The 22,575-nt window shown below is 38.1% G+C and overlaps 1 protein-coding gene across 1 annotated transcript in view; it reads right to left on the reverse strand.

Moving 5' to 3' along the window:
- DNAH6 (dynein axonemal heavy chain 6) overlaps positions 1–22,575 on the reverse strand; it is a 299,547-nt gene that overhangs the window by 37,665 nt on the left and 239,307 nt on the right. The window contains exons 64-68 of the mRNA XM_082357203.1: positions 14,860–15,050; positions 8,338–8,498; positions 5,085–5,173; positions 4,169–4,315; positions 956–1,094 (exon numbers count right to left, since the gene is read on the reverse strand). Coding sequence (XP_082213329.1) covers positions 956–1,094; positions 4,169–4,315; positions 5,085–5,173; positions 8,338–8,498; positions 14,860–15,050 — 727 coding nt within the window. The remainder of the gene's footprint in view (positions 1–955; positions 1,095–4,168; positions 4,316–5,084; positions 5,174–8,337; positions 8,499–14,859; positions 15,051–22,575) is intronic.

A 22,575-nucleotide genomic window follows, 5' to 3' on the forward strand; every position in this document is an offset into this window, starting at 1 on the left:
GAGAAAAGCTAGGAAGCAAAAAATTCAGGGTACATAGAGGGTGCCAGAGAAGAATTCTGCCTAACTCACTGTTATGTTAAGCAATGTTGGCCACACAGGAGTGGCTGGGAGCAGGAGTACAAAGTAGCTTCCCAGGTTCCATACCCACTTCTCTTGGTCCACGCTGGGGATGGGTCCTCATCCATTTCCATACTCTTTTGCTGCCCTTCACTCAAACATGTTCCAAGGTGTCACATGCTGTTCAAGGCTCTAGATCAGCTGATACCTCTCTGCTGTTCCCCATTTCCCTTTCTCACCAATGAAAACCATCCATTCCCATTCTGCTCTCTCCCTCCCTCACCTCCCAGTGGGAATCTGTTCTTCATTATTTGGGTCTACATGGTCTAAATTGTATCTGATTTTGGCAGTAAGATCTCATTTGGCCACAATTCATATTTGTTAAAAATTGTAATTCCTGAAATAGTTTTTCCTTTTTCATAAGTGCACCTAACTCAACAGGTATCGACTAGTCAATCATGTTTACATTCTTTTGAACTTAAGAGCACAGACTCTGGAGGCTGGACTGCCTGCCTTTAAATCTTGGCTTCACCCTTGTAAACTGCGTCCTTCAGGTTCCTCATGTGTAAAATAGGGATATGATAGTCTTCACCTTATAGGGTTGTTGTAAGGATTAAATCTGCTAATTCATGGGACATGCTTAAAACATGCTTAGCATGTAGCAAGAGCTATCTAAGTTTTTGCCATTATTATTTGGGAAAACATTCATCCCATTTCCTATGTGTAAATATTCTTATGATATTCTTATCATTGTCTTATGTTCTCAAAGGCAGTATCAGCAGTCATCACCACCATCACCAAAGGCTTGGGAGGACATCGTTTTGGTATAAGCCAGGTGGGTGTAAACCAACAACTGTGTGGTGCACAGCTGGACGTCAGACCATGTGGGCATACTGACCAGTGATGTAAATCAATGCATCCCAGGGAATCTTTCCTTCTTGACAGTAAAGGTTGAGGTTCAGTAAAGCACATTCCCTGTCACTGTCGTTAAATTCATAGCAGATATTCCAACCAAGAGGGCCGAACTTTTTTCTCTCCTAGAATAGAAAATGAAAATGGTCTTAAAGTTTGATAAAATTAATTGTGTAAAATACTGAAAACTAAAAGGTTTCTGTTGAAGTTGAGCATCCTTACTGTGCAAAATCGGTTAAAATCATGACATTCAACTTGAGCCAGGCTTTCAGTTTGGCTGTCACCAAACGGGGCAGGCACCTCTTCCTCCAACACTGGCCTTTTGCCAATTTTCCAAAAGAAAATTTGATATTACGAGAAATGTGAAAATGTGATAGACTTGTCAAAAGAACATTTGTTCTTCATGGTAAAATAAAATATTTCTCCATCAAATAGGGAAAACTAGCCCACCTAGAGTCTTTTGGCATAAAAATATTGACACTAATCACCCATCTGGTGGAGAGAGCTGCCCCCAACTCTTCTAAGAAGTCTGTCTATCACCCAGGCTTTTCAGTCATGCGTGATGTGCTGGTTACATGCTGACTTCTCTATAGTGGCCTTTTTTTTTTTTAAACTGATACCCAGAATCTCAATTCTTGTTTCATAACTCCCCATAGTGAAATCTTTCCCTTTCTTTGTTATCTCCTTATCTCACCTAATTTCTTAATTCTAAACTACTGATTGTATCAGAGGATTGGTCCCACGTTCCCTCCTCTTTTCTTAAATTTATATTTTTATTAAAAATTTTTTAAAATTATTATTATTTTTAAAATTTATTTATTTATTTTTGGCTGCGTTGGGTCTTCGTTGCTGCGTGTGGGCTTTCTCTACTTGCCGTGAGTGGGGTCTACTCTTCGTTGTGGTGTGCGGGCTTTTCATTTTGGTGGCTTCTCTTGTTGCAGAGCACGGGCTCTAGGCGTGCGGGCTTCAGTAAGTGTGGCACGTGGGCTCAGTAGTTGTGGCTCATGGGCTCTAGACCACAGGCTCAGTAGTTGTGGTGCACGGGCTTAGTTGCTCCGCAGCATGTGGGATCTTCCTGGACCAGGGCTTGAACCCGTGTCCCCTGCATTGGCAGGCAGATTCTTAATCACTGCGCCACCAGGGAAGTCCCCTTAAATTTATTTTTTAATTTTTATACGAGTTTTAAAGGTTACACTCCATTTACAGTTGTTACAAAATATTGGCTATATGCCCTGTGTTGTACAATACATCCTTGAGCCTGTCTTACACCCAATAATTTGTACCTCCCCCTCCACCACCCCAGATAGCCTCCCCACCCCGTAACCACTACTTTGTTCTCTGTATCTGTGAGTCTGCTTCTTTTTTGTTATATTCGCTAGTTTGTTGTATTTTTTTAATTATTTATTTATTTTTTGTAATTAAATCTTTATTTATTTATTTATTTGGTTGCGCTTGGTCTTAGATGCAGCAGGCAGGCTCCTTAGTTGTGGCATGTGGGCTCCTTAGTTGTGGCATGCAAATTCTTATTTGTGGCATGCATGTGGGATCTAATTCCCTGACCAGGGATCGAACCCCGGCCCCCTGCATTGGGAGCGTGGAGCCTTAACCACTGAACCACCTGGGAAGTCTCTGTTGTATTTTTTTAAATAACTTTTTTTATAACTATTTTTTTAAGACTTATTATTTATTTATTTATTTATTTATGTTTGGCTGCGTCGGGCCTTAGTTGCAGCACGCAGGCTTCTCTCTAGTTGTGGCATGTGGGTTTTCTTTCTCTAGTTGTGGCGCTCAGGCTCCAGGGCCTGCAGGCTCTGTAGTTGTGGTGAGTGGGGTCCAGAGAGCATGGGCTCTGTAGTTTGTGGCACGCAAGCTCTCTAGTTGAGGTGTGTGAGCTCAATAGTTGTGGCGCATGGGCTTAGTTGCCCCTGTGGCATGTGGGATCTTAGTTCCCCGACCAGGGATCGAACTGGCATCCCCTGCATTGCAAGGCAGATTCTTTACCACTGGACCACCAGGGAAGTTCCTGTTGTATTTTTTAGATTACACATATAAAGTGATATCATATAATGTTTGTCTTTCCTTTCTCTGCCTGACTTAATTCACTTAGCATAATACCCTCCAAGTCCATCCATGTTGCTGCAAATGGCAAAATTTCATTCTTTTTTATGGCTGATTAGTATTCCATTGTGTATATATATATATATATATATATATATATATATATATATATATATATATACCACATCTTTTTTATCCATTCATCTGTTGAGGGACACTTAGGTTGGTCTATATTTTGGCAACTGTACCATGTTTCCTCCTCTCCTTCTCAAAATTTCCCTAAATCTTAAACCATCCCTCATCTCAGCTGCTTTTGTTAGTAGAACAAAGGCCTCCCACTGGGAGCCCCAATCCCAGCCTCTCCGATCTCCTCTAGGACCTTGTTTACTTATTTATCCCAAATTTTGCATCTTTAATCTTTGTTTCTTCTCTACTAATTCTTCATCTGCAGACCACACACATTTGAAAACTAGGCAGCCTGTCTAATCAAGACACCATACAGAGATATGGAGCTGGAGTCAGAATTCCAGTACAAGGGCCACAGGATGGGCACCAGATCAGGGCAATGAGGTCTGAACAGAAGGGGGAAAGGAGTGCCCAGCTGAAGGCCACTTTTTGGGGGACTTGGAGCTCTAATCACAGGGAGGAAGCTGTTAAGGGTCTAAGCCCACTCCAACAGGAGCAGGTGAGAGTGAAATTATTGTAAGAAGAATGAAGACTTGCCGACTGACATGATATATATATGTAAAGGAGGAAGAATAAAAATAATCCTGACACTCTGAGTGTAGGTGATTGAGAGAATGGGGCCACCGATTTCAGGAGTAGAGTCTGGAAGGGAAGCAGATTTTGCGAGTGAAGCACAGCTGTGGAGATCAATTTTGTGTTCTTGAATTTGACCTACTGCATTCATCCAGGAGATGGTGCTCCTTAGGTCAGAGCAGAGCTGGGAGGCAAAGCTGTGAGATACAGAGGCAAGGGGTGTACAGAGATCAGGGACTGAGTTAAAACAACTTGGGTTCAGACAAAACAGGGCCGTCAGCATTTCACAATGCCATTTGTAAGCTTTTACTTAATTCTTTTTATTGATTTATTTTTAACCTAATACACTTCTTGTCTCTATTAAAATACAAATTGAGTGTACCTGAATAATTGCATGGAAGAAACAAATGCCGAATATTATTTGTCTCCATTTTCTTCCAAGTATATTTTCTTCAAAAAATGAAGGTGTCATTTCGGTAAATGCTCGTCTGATATTTGCACGTAAACCTTTTGGAGGCTCATTGGTTACCTGTAGAGACCCCCGCGGCAGAGAGGGTGGTTGTACAGATACGCATTATTTCTGAGTAACACAAACAGGCTGAAGCCAGTCAGGGGACATAAATAAACAATGCCTGGGAGGCATTCCTGCCCTGTTTGCGCCTGCTCTGTATCTTGCTTGGCCTCAGTCTCTGGAGAATAAGGGGTCCTCAGACCTATATTGTGTGAACCACTTCCACAAGAACCTCAGACACTTCCATTTGGTGTCCAGTTCTCTAAACATGGACCAGAAAGGATGCTCAGGCTTTCTGCACTGGATTTTCTGGTCATCTCAACATACGGCATCACCCCACACTTTGCCTTGATGGCACAGGGCAGACAGGGAAGAGGCATCCCTGGTTCCTGGGTGATCATTCATATGCAGAGGCTTCCCATATATTGGAAACTTCCAGCCTTGCAATCCAGCAACCATACTCCCTGTGGGCCTTCCTGTTTCCCAAATGCTGAAACATTCTCTTAACTCTGGGAGGGGTTCTGTACTCATTCCTCTGCATCCTTGACGTTTTCTTATAGAGGGGAAGAGTGGAGGTGTTGAATGACCAGCAGCACTATGGCACGTAAGGATGGGCAATGGCCTGGGAAATTGTTTCCCTGCTCACTCTCCGGTGAAGGGACACCGACTCCCACTTCCCCACCTGGGCCACCTGGACTCTGACACAACCTGGCACAAGCCTGGGCTTCCTGGACCCACTCGGCGAACACCCTGAGGCCAATCGTGTTACAGGCCAACCATACGTTACCTTGACAGAATTTTGAAGAACTGTAACCGGAAATGTATTACTAGGCATGGAACTTAAAAAAAGTCGAAATGTGTCCTTGATAACAATATCTGTTTAAAACAAAGACAAAACGACAAAAAAGGAAAATGCATACCTCTTCATAACACTTTTCTGTAAGAAATAATTATTATAGGATAGCAAAAAAAAAAAATATGCTGTAAGTTTTGTTTAAAGACTAGGTTTTCTATTTTAAGTATTTTATGTTGTAAAATCTAAAATGGAGGTGAGGGGACTCTTAACAGAAGCTCTTCACACAAGTCAGTTTGGCAGTCTAGACGCTGGCAAATTTGAGTAAAGAAATTACTCAATTAATTTCTCAATTATTCAGTTTAATTTCACATTAATTTTCAATATGTGATAGAGATGCTAAGGACCTTTCCTTTGAAATTGGGAAAATTTTCAATTGAAAGAGAGGACAGTTACTACATTTACGCTCAAGAAGGGGTTTTAGTTTTAGTTTTTATTTATTTTTTATTTTTTTAGCCATTCAATTTAAGGAAAATTGCATGAAAATGACCAGAAAGCCCTCTGGAGAAAAAAGAAACTTGTCCATTCTGCAGAGATGTTGCAAAGGGAGCTCAGGGAGCAGGGAAACGGAGAGACCTCACATACAGCATCAAGAAGTTAAGTCAATATACGCTTCCTTTCTGAGCTGTGGACCTAAGAAAGAACAAGCTCCATTCCAGGTTCAAAAGACCAAAGCAGAGCTGGGAAAATCATTGATCGCATCACAGGAAGACACAAGCATCATCGAAGGAGGCCTTTCTTGACATTGGTCTCCAAGTGACGGTGTTTCTCCGACACTCTCGGCTTGTTCCCTCTGAGGGAGGGCCCGGGCACTAGCTGTTCCTTCTACCTGAATGCTCTTCCTTTAGACTCCCTTACTTTCTTCAAGTGTTGATCAAACGCCACCTTCTCAAAGAGGTCTATTTAGACCATGCCATGTAAAACTGCTATCCACCCTTCCTCCTCACCCCCATTCCATCCCAACCTTTCTGATTCTCCTTACTTTCCTTTTAATTTTTTCCAAAGCACCGACCACATTCTATCATACCTTATAAATTACTTATTTGTTATGTAGTTTGTTATTGTCTCTCTCCCCTCACTAGCATGTAAGCTCAATGAGGGCAGATGACTATGGTTATTTTGTTCACCAACATACCCTAAGCATATAGAACAATGCATGGTACGTGGTAGGTTCTTGAATATTTATTAAATGAATGACTGCAGATTAAAGCTGAATTTATGCTTCTTGGTTTGGTAATCTAAATTCATGAGCTATATTAAAGAGCTAAAATTAAAAGTTAATTCTAGTACAATTGTAGAACAGCACTAAAGTTGCTTGTATGGTAAAAACTATTAGGCATAAGTCAAACATCATCAAAGTCTTAGAGCTAATGATTTCATTAACCAAAAGAACCAAAGAGTGAGAAAGGCCAGGTTTAGAGAAGCATATTTTTAAAGTACCTTTTCTCTTATAATTGCAAAAGCATCAAGAATCTTAACTTTCATAGACATCATAGAAGTTTAGGGCTGGAATGGAATTAGAAATCATCTTAGTTGTGGGACTTCTAGCAATGACGCTATGCAGTCATTTTATTGTGGGGGAAACTGAGGTCCAGAGAAGAGGTGTGATATGTACAGTCAGGAAGTCGTGGGGGCGAAACTCTAATCAGGTCTTAGAATTTCAAGCCCAGAGGTTTTTTTTCTTCCTCTCTCTCTTTTTTCTTTCATTCACTTTCTCTTTTCAATTTATTACCTGAATATATATATATATTTTTTTTCTGGTTCAAGTTAAACATTAGAACTCAAATGGTTAAAAGTTAATAAACAGTTGTAACGAGGGCCAGGAGAGGATTTTTCTATCCACTTAAACACTTAAAATCCATCAACACCTTCGCTGGCTTCCATAGTCCATCCAGCCTCCTTGAAGGTCTGGCAAACACTCTTGTCCGGGTCATTGTGAAGCTGAACTACAGGTCCATACTTGGAAGGCTCACATAGTACCACTGCAGCAAACTGCTTTTTAGATGCCTTCCCAGCAATTTTTTTCCTAATCATAATCCTAATCATCAGGATTAGGAACAGTAGTAAAGAACTTCTTGTCATTTTTCTTTAATTATTTAAATAGAAATAAGCCACAGGCCCAGCAGGAAGCAAGCCACCTCTTATTTGCATTGCAAAGAGTGGAAAGAGTGGAGATTCTGGATGGCAGATGCTAATGACTGTTTATCCTTGATGGAATCAGCCTGCAGAAGGCAGGGCAGGGGGTACCCAGGGAATGAGGGGCCATCTAGGGGAAGGCTGCTAAGCCCTGTTTGTGGCTTGGTAACCAGTGCAGGCTGGCCGCCCTGTAAAGGAACATCTCTTCACCTTAATAGGTAGCAATGAGGAAAGTCACATGCAAGATCATGTGCATATCTCTCACCTTCCTAGAAAGCCCTCTGTGGTCAGGGCAAAAAGGAGGACCCCAGAGAAAGGGCCCTGGATATCCCAGGCTGGGTATTCTCCTTCATAGCTTCCAGGGAGAGTGGTAAAGTGGGGCGCACACAGCTTATTACCAATAATACAGTTCCTAAGGTTTCAACTGTTTTTACACTACTATATAAAAATGAGTAGATTCTAACTCCACTTCTCTCTTTGCAGTCCATTATACTTTCTTGAGTGGGAAAGAAGGTGGTGATATTATAGTTAGTGGTGGCAACCATGACTCATGCTGGGCACCCCATGAGTGTGTGTGTGTGTGTGGGGGGGGGGTGACTATGAGACACATGTGAAGGTTGATTGTCATGTGGGTTACAGAGGATAAAAAGTGGTAAAACACTACCCTGAGAATTGGTTCTAATTTGAACTTTGTTCCTGAACTTCTCTCATTCTGTAGTGAAAGATTTAATTTCTTTTTTTTGTCCTAAGTCCATTTCTTATTTCTTTTCATCATGCCTAGATATAATTTATTTTGAATTCAAATGGCCTCCCATAGAAGGCAACATGAAACAGAAATGATCTAGGGGATCGTACCTTCAGCTTGGAGTCTGAACATCTTTATTTGAATCTGGGTTGCGTAACTTAACTACACCCCTCTAGATCTCAAATTTCTCCTTTTTAATATGGGTAAAACAATGCCAACAATAAATAAATATTATAAGGATTGGATTCAACAAGAAAGGCCACTTGAAAAAGGTATTATTATATAAATGCTATGTGCTCCACATACTTGAATCTGTGAAGGTTTTAATTAGCTCCTCCATTGCCAACATCCAAGAAACAGCAAGATGGCAGTTTTGCAAAAATACCCAGTTTCCTGATTTCATTGCATCTTTGATCATTCTTTCAGCAATGGGTCCTTGGCCTTGCCCCAGTGAAATTGACTGCACCCTGAATTGAACAACAACAACAATGAAATGCTGTTTTATATTATTTTTAAGCAATGCAAGTACTAAGAAATGTAAATATGGTAGGCTCTTGCCTAGCATATGCACACATTTCAAATCCTCATTCTGATAGATGTGCAAATATTTTTTCTTATTTTCTTGTTTTTGAAAATATTTTTTACTATAACACACAGAAGTGCAAAAAACAAATTTATGGTTCTTTGAATTATCTCAGATAAACATTTGTGGTTGAAAAGAGAACTTTGCCAACACTCCAGAGACGTCTCTCCTATGCCCCTTTCTACTCCAATCATTTTCCCTTCCTCCATCCTAAAGGTATCCATGGTCCTGACTTCCAACGCTATAGGTCAGTTTTTAAAAAACTTTTGAAAAATTGAAGTCTAACATATTTACAAAAGTACACAAATCATTAGTGTATGGCTTAATGAGTTCTCCCAAAGGGAATGTACGCATGTAGCACCATATAGTGCAAAAAAAATAAATAAATAAAAGAACATTACTAGCACCCTCCCAATCAGTATCCTTCCTTATTCTCAAAGGCAACAACTATTTTGAATTCTAACACCATAGATTAATTTTGCTTGTTTTTGAATTTATATAAATGGAATCAAATAGCATATATATTTTTATATTTGGTCTATTTCGATCAACAATATTTCTTTAGATTAATTCATATTATTGTGTGTCATTGTAGTTCATTTTCATTGCTGAATAACATTCCACTGTGTGCTTATATCCCAATTCATTCATCCATTCTGCTCTTGATGAACATTTGGGTTATTTCTGGTTCTTGGCTGTTACAAACAATGCTGCCATAGACATTCTCAAAGATGTCTCTTGATATACATGTATTTTGTTTTTTTTTTTAATTTATTTTAATTAATTAATTATTTTTTTAAAAAATTTTTTATTTATTATTTATTTATTATGTTTATTTTTGGCTGTGTTGGGTCTTTGTTTCTGTGTGAGGGCTTTCTCCAGTTGCGGCGAGTGGGGGCCACTCTTCATCGCGGTGCGCGGGCCTGTCACTATCGCGGCCTCTCTTGTTGCGGAGCAGAGGCTCCAGACGCTCAGGCTCAGTAGTTGTGGCTCACGGGCCCAGTTGCTCCGCGGCATGTGGGATCTTCCCAGACCAGGGCTCGAACCCGTGTCCCCTGCATTGGCAGGCAGATTCTCAACCACTGCGCCACCAGGGAAGCCCCTAATTAATTTATTTTTGGCTGTGTTGGGTCCAAGTTGCTGCACGTGGCTTTCCCTAGTTGCGGCAAGTGGGGGTTGCTCTTCATTGCGGTGCATGGGCTTCTCATTGCGGTGGCTTCTTTTGTTGTGGAGCACGGGCTCTAGGTGCATGGGCTTCAGTAGTTGCGGTGCATGGGCCCAGTAGTTGTGCCTTGCAGATTCTAGAGCGCAGGCTCAGTAGTCGTGGCACACGGGCTTAGTTGCTCCGTGGCATGTGGGATCTTCCTGGACCAGGGATCAAACCCGTGTCCCCTGAATTGGCAGGTGGATTCTTAACCACTGCGCCACCAGGGAAGTCCATACATGTGTACTCGTTTTGTTGTGTATATTCCTAGGAATGGAACTGCTGTTTGACATGTGTATGTTTAACTTTTTTTATAATGTCAAACTGTTTTTCAAAGTGATGCCACCATTCCACACACCTACCAGCAATAGATGAGAGTACTTGTTTTTTCCACATCCTTGCTGACACCTGGTGGATATATAATGGTATCTCACTGAGGTTTTAAATTGTTTCCCCTTTTCATAGGTTTATTTATTCACCATTTGGCTATTCCCTTTTATATCCCTCCCTTCTTTTTTTCTACTGGTTCACTTGTATTTTTCTTATTGATTTCTGAGAGTTCTTTACATTGGATATAAACCTTTTGTTCTTATTTATTTATTTATTTTTACTGTCTCCATAGTTTTGTCTTTTCCAGAATGTCATATACTTGGAATCATACAGTATGTAGCCCTTTCAGATTGACTTCTTTCACTTAGTAATATGCATTTAACGTTCAGCCATGTCTTTTCATGGCTTGATAGCTCATTTCTTTTGAATACTGAATAGTATTCCATTGTATAGATATATCACACTTCATGTACTAAAGGACATCTATGTTGCTTCCCAGTTTTGGCAATTATGAATAAAGCTGCTATAAACATCCACGTGTAACATAGGTTCTTGTGTGAACATAAGTTTTCAACTCTTTTGGGTAAGTACCAGATTGCTGGGTCATATGATAAGAGTATGTTTAGTTTTGTAAGAAAACACCAAACTGTCTTCCAAATTGGCTGTACCACCTTGAATCTAACTTCTTTTAGATCTTGTCCATCGAATGTATATTTTCTATGTCACTAATATCTGCTCTTAGCTTATTATTTTTTCCTTCTGTTAGAGTTTAATAATTAAGTTTTAGATTGCTTAATTATTCTTAGTGGGAATATTAGCCTGACATTTCTGAAACCAGAAGTTATTAAACATGCATAAATTTACTGCTAGGTGCCTCATTACTAAACCTTAATGGTTTTTGATATGTTACACTGTTTTTGTCATTTACTTCCACTTATTGGACAATTGCCATTATGATTTCCCTTGAACAGATTGTTCAGAAGGACATTTTTTTGTTTTCCAAATATTAAAAAAATTAAGATTGATGTCTAAGATTTACTGTGGGCAGAGAATGTTTGTCATCTTTTCGAAATACGTGTCTTTTTTAGAACATGGTTAATTCTTATAAATGTTCCTTGTGTACTTAAGATCTTGCATTTGCTCTATTTGTTGAGTGTAAAGAGCAAGGTTGTTAATTTCATTGTCAAAATATTGTATATCCTTACCAATTTTGCAAATTTTATGTGCTTCACAGTAGTTATTATTATAGATGTGTTAAAAATTTCCACGTTAATGTTGATTTACCAGTTTCTCCTTGTATCAATTTCTCCAGTTTTTGCTTTACATATTTCAAGCTTTGTTAGTTGTGTACAATTGTACAATTGGTGTTTCTTCTTTGTGTATTTTTCTTGTATATCATATAGTTCCCCTCTTTATCTCTAATATATATATATCTTTCCTCAAACTCTATTTCGTGATATGCATTGGAACTGTTAACAGCTTTCTTTTGGTTAGTATTTGCATAGTATATCTTTTGCATCTCTTTATTTTCTAACTTCCTGTGCTCTTTTTGTGTTGCATTTACATTTTCTAAGTAGTATAGAGTTGAATGTTGTTTTGAAAATCCAGTTTGATTTTCTTTATCTTTTCACAGGTGAGATATTTACTCTTATTTAGGTATGGATTGGCCAAAAGGTTCATTCGGGTTTTCCCATAAGATGTTACGGAAAACCCGAATGAACTTTTTGGCCAACCGAATATTTGGATTAATTTCTACTCTTTGGTTTGACTTTTTGCTTTACTATGCTTTATCTTTGAATTTTGTTCTTCTTCTCTTCTATCTAATGTTGGATTAAAATTTGCATTGTATATTCTTTTGTCCCTCTGCTGGCTTGGAAGCTATACATTATATATTATTTCAGTATTTTCCCTTAAAATTTCAACATATTCATTCAACTACAAATTTTCCTACAGCAATATAGAGTTATTCTGTACTTCTTTTTTCCTCCTGAATACATCAGGAACTTAGCACACATTAACTACTATTAACACCCCTCTCCATTCTCTGATTGCTGTTTTGAATTGTTTTACCTTTAATAATTCCTATGACATGTTTAAGACATACAAAAGTTATAAAGTTAATATTTACAATAAGTATCCATGTACCTGCAACCCAGCTTAAGAAGTAAAACATTATCTACATGATCTGAGTCTGCAGCGTGCCCCTCCCTGTTCACTTCTTTCATTACCCAAACTTCACCTCCCAAGGTCACTGCTATCCTGGTTTTAGTATAATTTCCCTATTTTCTTTATTCTGTTATTGAAAAAATATGACTTCCTAAACAACATATAATATATATGTTTAAAAATTTTATACACTATATCAAACTTCTCCAATATTATATAGTTTTTGTGCAACTTAAATTTTTTGCTCAATATTAGTTTGTGAGACCCATCCATATTGATATACGTAGTCATAGTTTATTCATTTTCATGGCTATAGTGTATTGTATTTAATTTTATGAATAAACCACAATTTATATAATCAGTTTTCTAGATGGACAATTTGGTTGTTTCCAGTGTTTTTTTTTTTTTTTTTTGGTATTATAAACGTTTCTCCAAATGTTCTTGAACATGGCTCCTTGCACGCATGTGACTGATTTTGTTGGAACATGCAAATTCAGTAGTGAATTGTTGGGATATGGGGAATGCTATCTTCAACTTTAGTGTACTGCTAATTATTCTTCAAAGTGATTTTAACCAATTTTTTACTCCCTCTTGCAATATGAATGTTTCTACAGCTCCCTATCTTTGCCAACATTTTGCTAATTTGATGAGTATGAAATGACATCTTCTAACGGTTTGAATTTGTTGTTTCTTTTTTTTTTTTTTTAAATTTATAATTTATTTATTTATTTTTGACTGCGTTGGGTCTTCGTTGCTGTGGATGGGCTTTCTCTAGTTGTGGCAAGCGGGGGCTACTCTTCCTTGCGGTGTGTGGGCTTCTCATTGCGGTGACTTCTCTTGTTGCGGAGCACAGCCTCTAGGCACGTGGGCTTCAGTAGTTGTGGCATGCAGGCTCAGTAGTTGTGATGCACAGGCTTAGTTACTCCGCGGCATGTGGGATCTTCCTGGACCAGGGCCCGAACCCGTGTCCCCTGCATTGGCAGGCGGATTCTTAACCACTGCGCCACCAGGGAAGTCCATGTTGTTTCTTAATTACTAGTGAGGTTGGACATCTTTTCATATGCTTATCAGGATTTAGATTTCCTTTTCTGAGAATTTCCCTTTCACGTTTTTTGTCTTTATTCCTATCGAACTGTTTTCTTTTTCTTATTAATTCACAGCAGCTCTTAAAAGTTCTGTATACTAATTCTTTGGTAGGACTTCAGAACCAAAGGCAAATGTGTAGGACCATTTGATGGTCAATTTTATGTGTCAACTTAACTGGGTCACATGGTACTCAGACATTAGGTCAAACATTATTCTGAATGAGTCTGTGGGGGTGTTTCTGGGTGAGATTAATATTTGAATCAGTAAACTGAGTAAAGCAGATTGCCCTCCTTAATGTGGATGGGCCCCATCCAATCAATTGAAGACTTGAATAGAACAAAAAGGCTGAGTAAGAGGGAAATCCTCTTGCCTGACTGTTTGAGCTGGGTCATTGCTTTTTTTCTGACCTTTGAATTCAGATAAAAACACTGACTTTTCTTGGGTCTTGAGCCTACTAGCTTTCAGACTGGGATTTGTACCATTATTACTCCTGGTTTTCAAGCCTTTGGACTTGGACTAGAACTACACATCATCTCTCCTGGGTTTCTATCTTGCTGACTGCAGATTTGGGGCCTTATCAGTCTCCATAATCATGTAAACCAGTTTCTTATTTTACATACATAATATATATACACATATATAGGATAAAATATAGATAGGGCATTATATACATATTATATTTTTATATATCCCATTGGTTCTGTTTCTCTGGAGAAGCCTGACTAATACAGATTATGAACTTCAAAGAACAGATGGGATCCATCATCTTGTAATCACCAGTCCAGGGACCAGGCCAGACTAGCCACTCCATGAAAAGGCCTGTCAGAGCTGGAGATTACTTCCTAGATAGGAGACGCCTACTCTCCTCTGACACTCTGTGGTCTTGTGCACTTTCCTACCCATCAGGACACCATCTTGGGGAGGAGCAGGGGAAGAAGGAGTCAGGAAGACTGAGCTTTCATGAGAAAGAAGCCAAATCAGCTTACCCTGGAGACATTTAAACCAGAAGAAAATATAATATTGTAAATTCACAAGTTTAAACTTTCTCCTCCCTCTCTTAACCAGCAGAGTAGAAGCTCAGGAGAAAGATGAGATTAATAATACAACATAAAGAGCTATGGAATTTTTCACACATTTGAGCATAAGGAATAAACTACAATCCTTTTACAGTTACATTAAAATAATGTCTTAAATAACAAATGTTTTAATCACTATTGCATTAGATTATTATACTTCAACATTTTAAACAATCTCCCCTTTGCTCAAATGAAGTTTACATCTGCTCTTATGATATTTAACACCATTTAACAACATACATAGCTAAATATTAAAGTGTCTTAATTTATTTAGTAAGGAATACCTGAACTAGGAACTCACACTCCACTAAGGGAAGAAAAAAGGCAAATTTTCACAAGGAGATGTTCATATGAATTATTAAAATTGCACAATATGACCTTACCGTTCTGAATACCCGCTGTCCCGGGCAAACCTCTGAAATGCACCCATGGGATCTGAGCCTGTGCTTAAGATAAATACCAGGGGAGTTTTGTATGACATGTCTTGATACAGAGAGGGCAGGTCCACGGGTGGTGTCTCTACAAAGGATTTCCCAAGATTTTCTATTACAAAGTCTGTAAGAGCAAAAACCACCTGAAAATTGAAAGGAAAAACATTACAAAAATACTGGATGAGGTTCCAATTCAACAATGTATCAGAAGTTCTAGCCAGAGCCATTAGGCAGGATAAAGAAATAAGGCATCCAGGGCTTCCCTGGTGGTGCAGTGGTTGAGAGTCTGCCTGCTAATGCAGGGGACATGGGTCGAGCCCTGGTCTGGGAAGATCCCATATGCCGCGGAGCGACTGGGCCCGTGAGCCACAGTTACTGAGCCTGCGCGTCTGGAGCCTGTGCTCTGCAACAAGAGAGGCCGCGATAGTGAGAGGCCCACGCACCGTGATGAAGAGTGGCCCCCACTTGCCGCAACTGGAGAAAGCCCTCGCACAGAAACGAAGACCCAACACAGCCATAAATAAATAAATAAAAATTAAAAAAAAAAAAAAGAAATAAGGCATCCAAATCAGAAAGGAAGAAGTAAAATTGTCACTATTTGCAGATGATAAGATCTTATACAGTTGAGCTTTGAACAACATGAGTTTGAACTGCACATGTCCACTTATACGGTGGATTTTTTCCAATAAAAATGTACTATAGTACTACACAATCCATGGTTGGTTGAATCCTCAGATGAGCAACCACAGATACAGAGGGCTGACTGTAAAGTTATATGTAGATTTTCTACTGTGCAGAGGGCCAGTGCCCCTAACCTCTGCATTGTCCAAGGGTCATCTGTGTATAGAAAATCCTAAAGACTTCACCAAAAAACTGTTAGACCTAATAAATGAATTAAGTAAAGTTGCAGGATACAAAATCAACATACAAAACCAGTTGTGTTTATACACACTACAGTGAAATATCTGAAAGAGAAATAAAGAAAACTATCTTGTCAGAAAGAAAAAACTAAATACCGTATATTAATGCATATATGTGGAATCTAGAAAAATGGTATAGATGATCTTATTTGCAAAACAGAAATAGAGACACAGATGTAGAGAACAAACTTATGGACACCAAGGTGGGGAAAAGGGGTAGGTGGGATGAATTGGGAGATTGGGATTGACATATATACACTATTGATAGTATATATAAAATATATAACTAATGAGAACATACTGTATAGTATAGCTCAGGGAACTCTATTCAGTGCTCTGTGGTGACCTAAATGGGAAGGAAATCCAAAAAAGAGGGAATATATGTATACGCATAACTGACTCACTTTGCTGTACAGTAGAAACTAACACAACATTGTAAAGCAACTATACTCCAATAAAAATTAATTATAAAAAATAAAATAAAAAATAAGTTTAAAAAAGAAAACTATCCACTTCCAATAGCATCAAAACCAATAAAATACTTAGGAATAAATTTAACCAAGTGAAAGATTTGTACACTGACAAGATATTGATAAAAGAAATTGAAGAAGACATAAACAAATGGAAAGATATCCTGTGTTTGTGGATTATAAGAATTAATATTGTTAAAATGTCCATACTACCCGAAGTCATCTATAGATTCAATGCAATCCCTATCAAAATTCCATTGGCATTTTTCACAGAAATAGAAAAAAATTCCTAAATTTATATGGAACCACAAATGACCTGAAATTGCCAAAGCAATCCTGAGAAAGAAGATCAAAGCTGGAGGCAGGACACTTCCTGAATTCAAATCATATTCCAAAGGTGTAGTAATCAAAACAGTATGGTACCGACAAGAACACAGACACATAGATGAATGGAACACAACTGAGAGTCCAGAAATAAACCCACACATATATGGACTACTACTAATATTTGACAAGGAAGCCAAGAAAAATCAGTGGGAAAAGAATAGTCTCTTCAATAAATGGTGTTGGACAAACTGGACATTCACATGCCGAAGAATGAATTTGGACCACTATCCTACACCACTCATAAAAATCAACTCAAAATGAATTAAATATTTAAATATAAGACCCAAATCCATAAAACTTCTAGAAGAAAATGGAGGGGAAAATTTCCTTGACATAGTTTTAGCAACGAGTTTTTGGATATGACACCAAAAGCACAAGCAACAAAAACAAAAATAAACAAGTGGGACTATACCAAACTAAAAAGCTCCTGCACAGCAAAAGAAGTAACCAACAAAATAAAAAGGCAACCTATGGAATGGGAGAAGGTATCTTAAAACCATACATCTGATAAGGTGTTAAAATCCAAAATATGTAAGAAACTCATGAAACTCAATAGCAAAAACAAACAATCTGGTTAAAAAATGGGCAAAGGACCTAAATAGGCATTTTTCCAAAGGAGATATACAAATGGCCAACAGGTACATAAAAAGGTGCTCACCATCACTAATTATCAGGGAAATGCAAATCAAAACCACAATGAGATATCACCTCACACCTATTAGAATGACTGTTAACAAAAAGACAAGAGATATCTAGTGTTGGTGGAAAAAAGGGAACCCTTTTGCACTGTTGGCAGGAATGTAAATTGGTGTAGCCACTATGGAAAACAGAATGGAGGTTCCTTAACAAATTAAAAATATAGCTACCAGATGATCCAGTAATCCCACTTCTGGGTATTTATTTGAATGAAATGAAGTCACTACCTTGAAGAGATATCTGCACCCCCATATTCATTGCAGCCTTATTCACAATAGCCAAGACATGAAAACAATCTAAATATGCCTCCACAGATTAATGGGTAAAGACATTTGGTAAATATATACAATGGAATATCTTGCCATTTGTGATAGCATAGATGGACCTCGAGGACATTAAGTTAAGTGAAATAAATTAGACAGAGAAAGATAAACACTGTATGGTATCACTTACATGTGGAATCTAACAGAGCTGAACTCATAAGAAACAGAGAGTAGAATGCTGGTTGCCAGGGTATTGGGAGGGGGAAGAAATGGGGAGATGTTTCAAAGGGTACAAACTTCCAGTTATAAGATGAATAAGTAGTAGGGCTCGAATGTATAGCATGGTGACTCTAGTTAACAATATTATATATTTAAAAGTTAAGAGATTACATCTGAAATGTTCTCACCACACACACACACACACACACACACACACACACACACACACGGTAATTATGTGAGGTGATGGATGTGTTAATTACCATATTGTGGTAATCATTTTGCAATATATGTATCAAATCATCATGTTGTACATCTCTTAAACAATGTTACTTGTTAGTTATATCTCAGTAAATCTGGAAAAAAAATATAGCTCAGGCAATGTAAATTAAAAAACATGTCTCTATAGGTAACAATTCTATCATTCTAATATATATATATATATATATACTTAATTAATTAATTAATTTATTTGAGTTGGGTCTTTGTTGCTGCACACAGGCTTTCTCTAGTTGCGGCGAGTGGGGGCTACTCTTCGTTGCAGTGCACGGGCTTCTCATTGTGGTGGCTTCTCTTGTTGTGGAGCACAGGCTCTAGGCACACGGGCTTCAGCAGTTGTGGCACGTGGGCTCTAGAGCACAGGCTCAGTAGTTGTGCCGCACGGGCTTAGTTGCTCCAAGGCATGTGGGATCTTCCCGGACCAGGGCTTGAACTCGTGTCCCCTGCATTGGCAGGTGGATTCTTAACCACTGCACCACCAGGGAAGTCCTCTAATATATTTTTATAAAAAGAAAATTATAAAGTAACGTTTCCCCCCTCCAAAAATAAATTTAATAAAATAATGTAACACTCTTGAGAGACACTCAACATAACAGGAATAGAGGGGAAATTCCTCAACCTGTTAAGAGGTATCAATGAAAACCCCACAGCTAACATCATACTTAATGGTGAAAACTGAATGCTTTTCCTCCTAAGATAGGTACAAGGCAAGTACATCCACTGCCATCCACTGCCATTACTTCTCTTCAACATTGTCCTGGATGTTCTAACTAGGGCAGTTAGTTAAGAAAATAAAATAAAAGATATCTAGATTGGGAAGGAAGAAGTAAAAGCATCTCTATTTGCAGATGACAAGATCTTGTATATAGAAAATGCTATGAAACACAGTAAAAGTCTGTTAGAATAAACAAGTTCAGCAGGTTTGCAGTATACAAAAGTATGCAGCCATCAACTGTATTTCTCTACAGTAGCAGTGAGAAAACCAACAATGAAATTAAGAATGCAATTCCACTTACAATAGCGACAGAAAGAACAAAATACTTAGAAGTAAATTTAACAAGAGAAATGCAAAACTTAGTCTTTGAGAACTACAAAACATTGTTGGAATAAATTAAAGAAGATCCAAATAAATGGAAAAACACCCCATGTACATGGATTGGAAGACTTAATGTTGTTAAGATGCCAATACTCCCTAAATTGAGCTACGGAGTCCAACCAAAATTCTGGCTGGTTTCTTTTCAGAAATTTCCAAGCTGATCCTAAATTCATATGGAATCTCAAGGGGCCCAGATTAGCCAAAATAATCTTGAAAAAGAAGAGCAAAGTTGGAAGACTCACACTTCCCAATTTTAAAATTTGCCACAAAGCTACAATAATCAACACAGTGTAGTAGTGGTATAAGGGTAGACATATAGATAAATGGACTAGAACTGATATATTAGAAATAAACTCTCAAAATTATGGTCAATTGATTTTTGGCAAGGGTGTCAAGATCATTCAATGGAAAAAGAAGAGTCTTTTCAACAAATGATGCTGGGACAACTGGCTATTCACATGCAAAAGAATCAAGTTGGCTCCTTACCTAACACTATATAAAAATTAAATCAAAATGGATCAAAGATCTTGATGTAAGAGATAAAGTTTCATAACTCTTAAAAGAAAACATAGGAGTAAATCTTCATGACATTGAATTAGGCAATGGCTTTTTAGATGTGGCATCAAAAACATGGGCAACAAAAGAAAAACAAATTGGAAATCATCAAAATAAAAATTTAAAAGATTTTGTGTTTCAAAGGACGCCATAAAGAAAGTGAAAAGACAACCACAGAGTGGGAGAACATTTTTTTCTTTCAAATCATGTATCTGTTAAGGAAATTTTATTTAGAATATATAAAGAACTCTTTCAACTCCATAAGAAAAAGACAAATAGTTTTAAAAAGGCAAAGGAAGGCTTCCCTGGTGGCGCAGTGGTTGAGAATCTGCCTGCCAATGCAGGGGACACGGGTTCGAACCCTGGTCTGGGAAGATCCCACATGCCGTGGAGCAACTAGGCCCGTGAGCCACAACTACTGAGCCTGAGCGTCTGGAGCCTGTGATCCGCAACAAGAGAGACCACGATAGTGAGAGGCCTGTGCACTGCGATGAAGAGTGGCCCCCACTCGCCGCAACTAGAGAAAGCCCTCGCACAGAAACGAAGACCCAACATAGCCAAAAATAAATATAAAAACAAATAAATAAATTAACTTAAAAAAATGGCAAAGGATCTGAATAGACAGTTCTACAAATAGCCAATAAACACAAGAAAATATGCTCACTATTGTTAGACAAGGACACCACAAGAAAATTACAGACCAATATCCTTGATGAACAAATATGCCAAATCCTCAACAAAATATTAGTGAACCAAGTTCAAAAATACATTAAAAGGATCATACACATAATCAAGTGAGACTTATTCCAGGGATGCAAGGATGGTTCAACGTTCGCAAATCAGTCACTGTGATACATCACATTAACAAAATGAAGGATAAAAAACATATAAGCACCTCAATAGATGCAGAAAAAGGCACTTCCCTGGTGGTCTGGTGGTTGAGAGTCTGCCTTCCAATGCAGGGGACGCGAGTTCTATCCCTGGTTGGGGAACTAAGATCCCACATGCTCTGGGGCAACTAAGTCCATGCGCCTACAACTACTGAGCCCACGTGCCACAACTACTGATTCTGCAAGCCACATCTAGAGAGCCCATGTGCCGCAATTACAGAGCCCACGTGCTCTGGAGCCCATGCACCACAACTAGAGAGAAGCCCATGTGCCACAATGAAGAACCCGTGCACTGTGACAAAAAATCCTGTGTGCCGCAACTAAGACCTGATGCAGCCATAAATAAATAAATAATAAATATTAAAAAATAGATGCAGAAAAAGCATTTGACAAAATTCAATACACATTTATGATAAAAACTTCAACAAAGTGGGAACATATCTCAACATAATAAAGACCATATATGACAAGCCCACAGCTAACATCATACTCAATAGTGAAAATGTAAAAGTCTTTCCTTTAAGAACAGGAGCAAGGCAATGATGACCACTCTTACTACTTTTATTCAACATAGTATTGGAAGTCCTGGCCAGAGCAATTAAGTAAGAAAAAAAAAAGACATCCAAATTGGAAAGGAAGAAATAAAACTGTCACTGTCTGCAGATGACATACTGTCATATATGGAAAACACTAAAGACTCTATCAAGAAACTGTTACAACTAATAAATGAATTCAGTAATATTGCAGGATACAAAATCAAGACACAAAAATCTGTTGTGTTTTTACACACTAATAACAAACTATATGAAAGAGAAAAAAAGAAAGCAATCCCATTTACAATTACATCAAAAAGAATAAAATACCTAGGAATACATTTAACCAAGAGATGAAATACCTGTATATTGAAAACTACAAGATATTAATGACAAAAATTGAAGAAGACACAAATAAGTGGAAAGATATTCTGTGTTCATGGTTGGGAGAATCAATATTGTTAAAATGTCCACAATACCCAAGGCAATTTGCAGATTCAGTGCAATCTCTATCAAAATTCCAATTGCATTTTTCACAGAATTAGAATAAATAATCCTAAAGTTTGTACAGAACTGCAAAAAAACCTCTAATAGCCAAAGCAATCTTGAGAAAGAAGAACAGAGCTGGAGGCATCACACTCCCTGATTTCAAACTATGTTACAAAGCTCTAGTAATTAAAGCAGTATGATATTGGCATAAAAACAGACACACAGATCAATGGAACAGAACAAAGAGCCCAGAAATAAACCCAGGCATATATGGTCAGTTAAATTACATCAAAAGGATCAAGAATATAAAATGGGGAAAGCAAGGTTTCTTCAATTAATGGTGTTGGGAAAACTAGACAGTCACATGCAAAAGAATGAAACTCAGCCACTATGTTACACTATACACGAATATTTACTCAAAATGTATTAAAGACTCGAACATAAGACTTGAAGCCATAAAATTCCTAGAAGAAAACATACGCAGTAAGCTCCTTGACACAGTTCTTGGTAATGAATTTTTGAATCTGACACCAAAAGCAAAAGCAACAAAAGTCAAAATAAATAAGTGGGGCTACATCATACTAAAAAGCTTATGCACTGCAAAAGAAACCAAAAAGCTTATGCACTGCAAAAGAAACTATCAACAAAATGAAAAGGCAACCTACTGAATAGTAGAAAATATTTGAAAATCTTAGATAAGTGGCTAATATACAAATAACTCATGCAACTCAATAGCAAAAAGCCCCCAAACAATCCAATTAAAAAATAGGCAGAAGATTTGAATGGGCATTTTTCCAAAAAAGACATACAGATGGCCAACAGGTACATGAAAAAGGTGCTCAGCATCATTAATCATCAGGGAAATGCAAAT

Source organism: Balaenoptera borealis (assembly GCF_965194805.1).
Source record: "Balaenoptera borealis genome assembly, chromosome: 15".
Taxonomy (NCBI): domain Eukaryota; kingdom Metazoa; phylum Chordata; class Mammalia; order Artiodactyla; family Balaenopteridae; genus Balaenoptera; species Balaenoptera borealis.